Source organism: Rhea americana, unplaced genomic scaffold (assembly GCF_003343005.1).
Source record: "Rhea americana isolate MKP2758 unplaced genomic scaffold, rheAme1 scaffold_515, whole genome shotgun sequence".
NCBI lineage: Eukaryota > Metazoa > Chordata > Aves > Rheiformes > Rheidae > Rhea > Rhea americana.
In genome coordinates, this window is record NW_028186663.1 from 6,636 (window position 1) to 9,898 (window position 3,263).

At 69.4% G+C, this 3,263-nt stretch overlaps 2 protein-coding genes across 2 annotated transcripts in view; both read right to left on the bottom strand.

Annotated features, from left to right (window-relative positions):
* The window catches only part of WBP1 (WW domain binding protein 1), a 3,568-nt gene extending 2,426 nt beyond the window's left edge, over window positions 1-1,142 (bottom strand). The window contains exon 1 of the mRNA XM_085318057.1: window positions 1,091-1,142. Coding sequence (XP_085174183.1) covers window positions 1,091-1,142 — 52 coding nt within the window. The remainder of the gene's footprint in view (window positions 1-1,090) is intronic.
* INO80B (INO80 complex subunit B) lies at window positions 780-3,223 on the bottom strand (the record flags this gene model as incomplete). The annotated part of the gene is made up of 4 exons (XM_085318049.1): window positions 780-1,973; window positions 2,234-2,415; window positions 2,787-2,905; window positions 3,024-3,223. Coding segments are annotated over 4 exons (966 nt in total), but the record flags the coding sequence as incomplete, so codon positions are not given.
* Window positions 3,224-3,263: the final 40 nt, after the last annotated feature.

A 3,263-nucleotide genomic window follows, 5' to 3' on the forward strand; every position in this document is an offset into this window, starting at 1 on the left:
CAACCAGCGCCGCCGCCGCCGCCCTGCCTCTGCCAATCAGCGGCTGTCTGCCCGGACCTCACGCCCAACAACAGAGACAAAGGGCCCGAACCCCGCCTCCCGGGCGGACTGGCGGCTGCCTCGGCCAATCGGAGGCAGAGCTCCGCCTCCGCGGGGACAACTGACGGGGGCCTCGGCCAAAGGCAACGCGTGCTCCGCCACAGCGCGGGACTGGCAGCTGCGGCCGCCAGTGCCGAGCTTGAACCCGCCCCCGGGGCGGGCACTTAGAAGCCTTTGGCCAATGTGAGGCCAAGGTACGAGTTGGGAGCACGACTGGCGGAAAGGCCAACCAACGAGCAGCGGCGGCCGCCTCCAGTCCTTTTGACTGACCAGGCCGCCAGCCAATGGACGCCAGCGACCCAGGCCCCGCCGGGTCCTCCTGGCCCCGCCCCTGGCGCAGCCCGTCCGGGGCGGGGGGGCGGAGCGGACCGTTCCATTGGGAGCGGCTGGGGGGGAGCAGTTGGGATGTTCTACCCGCGGGGAGGGGGCTGAGGCACGACCACCAGTGCAGCGAGCCCGCGGGGACTCAGCCCCAGCGCCGTATCAGCGCCGGGCACCAGTGCAACGAGCGTGTGGGGACCCAGAGCGAGCATCGCCCATCTCCCTGCGGGAGGCAGTGGGGCTCTGCCAGCCGTGGCGGGGAGCAGAGCCCCCAGCGGGACCCACGGCACACACCGAGCCCAGGGAGCTGTGGTGCAGGCTCCCGTGTGCCAGCACCAACAGATGCAGGCAACGGTCCCTTCTCCACCGCCACAATTTATTGAGCTTCACAGGAGCAGCTAGGCCGGTTGCTTGTGAGCCTGGGCCCAGCAGCCAGCACGATCCCCTGAGCGTGCAGAGGACCGGGGAGGATGGAGCCAGAGGCAGAGGCAGCCGAACGCCCACCACCTCCTCCGTGGCTGCGCACAGCCACGAGCTCTCCCCCCGGCTCTGGCCCTGCTTGTCCTTCTGGGCACAGCCAGAGCTCCCGGCACAAGTAGCCAGAGCAAAGGGCCTGGGTGCCTGGCACCAGCGGCCAGGACTAGCCCACACGAGGGACATGGCCGTGTACCCGTCCCCTTGAGCTGGGAAGCCGTCAGCCCCACGGCGGTCCAGCCAGACATGGCCACTCCAGGAGGCTCCCCTCAGTCCCCAGCTGCACATCCAGGCAGAGAGATCTGTTCGGGAGGGCTGGGCCACCTCACAGCACCGTTCGGAGATGTCAACCGACAGTCTGACTCGTGCTGCACCAGCAATACTCCTCGCCTGCAGTGGCCACTGCCGCGCCACAGCGCCTGGCTGGGCAGCGTGGAGAGCGCAGCCCCGCTCCACCTCAGGGCCAGCCATGCAGCCAGCTCCGAGATGGCTCCACGAGTCCGCCAGACTGCCAGGTCCTGGCACTCAGTCTGCCCAGAGCCACGCCGTACTCCGAACCAGCTGGGCACCTGCCACGTGCCCCAAAAAGGGCACGGCTGCAGGGCCACGCGCACCTAGGCTGCGGCCTCCTGCAGCTGCAAGTTCTTCTTGTAGCAGGCCAGGCTGCAGAGGGGCAGGCCCGTGCGGGAGCAGGAGTAGCGCTTGCGGTTGGGGCAGCCGCTCACCCCGCAGAGCACAGGCACGGGCACCACAGGGGCGGGGGCGGGCAGCAGCGGCAGGGCCATGCCAGCGGGGAAGGACACGGTGATGCGGTCGGTGGCGTTGCAGTAGTGCACGACGGGGCAGGGCGCCTGCTTGGCCTTGCGCTCCCGCAGCGTCTTCACCTTGGCCTTGTTGGTCTTGGTGAGGCGCTCAATGGTCTGGTTCTTGTTCTCCTCCGCCTTCTTGGCCGCCTGCAGGCGCCTCTTGCGGGCGCGCTCCTCTCGCTTCACCAGCATCTCCTCTGTCATCTCCTTCGTCTTATAGCCCATGGGTAGCTCCAGCAGCGGCTGGCTCTGCTGCTTGTGCAGGAGCGCTTTCTGCGGGGGCAACAAGGGCTTCATCAGGTCACTCTGAGGCCCCCAGGAGGCTGGTGCCCCCAGCCGGACTTGGAGCTCTCCCTGCCACTCCAGGGAGCCCCGGACATGTGCCCTCTGAGGCCACGGAGGCTCTGAGCAGGCTCTTGGCCAGCTCCAGAGCACTGCGGTGCCTATGCAGGCAGCCCGGGCCCAGCCCCCGGCGGGGGGGCTCGCTTAGCACCGCCCCCAGCAGTGCCTCAGCCCTAGCACACTGCCCTCACCTGTCTGGCCGTGAGCAAGGACTCGTCCACCTCCTTCTTGAGCTCCCCGTTGTCGTCCAGCTCGCCCTTCTCCAGCGCATCCAGCCAGCGCTCTTCCTCCTCCTCCTCCTCCTCACGAGCAGGGAAGCAGCTCTCCGAGTCCAAGTCCGGCAGAGGCGACGGGTCCAGGTTACTGTCCTCATCTAGGCCACACAGTAGGGAAGAGAGAAGTCACCATGGCGGGCTCTCCTCAAGCAGCTGCTGGGAATGCTCACCCTGTGGCAGGTCACAGCATCCCCAAAGCCACAACAGGGGATTCACGTTGCCCCCCGCAACAGAGTAGGACTACAGGACCCACCTCCATCACCCTTGGCGAGGCACCGGGCACCACCTGGCACCTCTGAGCGCGGAGGGCCGAGAGCAGCACAGCAGGTCTCCCTCCCGCTGCAGCCCCCCAGACCCTCCACCGCCTTCTCCTAAAGGCAGGCCCTTCCCCAGAGGCGCCCCCCATCCTGGCACTGTGGCACCTGGGTGCCCCATGGCTGGGGCAGGGCCAGGCTGCCCTGGCACTCACCCAGCCAGGCCCGATACTGCTCGATGGGCACCCCCTCCGTGGGCTCGTCCTCCTCGTCCACGACCATCAGCGGGGAGGGGGAGCGCGGCACCTCGGGGACCACCGTGAAGGTCGGCACGCTGCGGGGACAGCGCGGGGTGTCCGTGGAGGGGAAGCGCCACGCCAGGGCCCGCGGGCCCTGACGAGGCCCCGCACGACGGCGGGGCCCGCGGCCGCGGGGCCTCCCCCCGCACCCACCTCTTGGTGCCCAGGATCTGCCCCCCGAGCTTGATCTTCAGCTTGAGCTGGGGCTTGCGCAGGGCGGCGGGGGGCTCCGGGCCCTCGGCCGGCGTCGCCGGCTCGTGGTGGTGCTTCTTCTTGTGCTTCTTCTTGTGCTTCTTGTGCTTCTTCTTGTGCGCGCCGTGGCCGCCCGCCGCCTCCTCCTCGCCTGCCGGGGAGGGCCGTCAGCGCCGCCCGGCCCGGCCCGGCCCGGCCCCC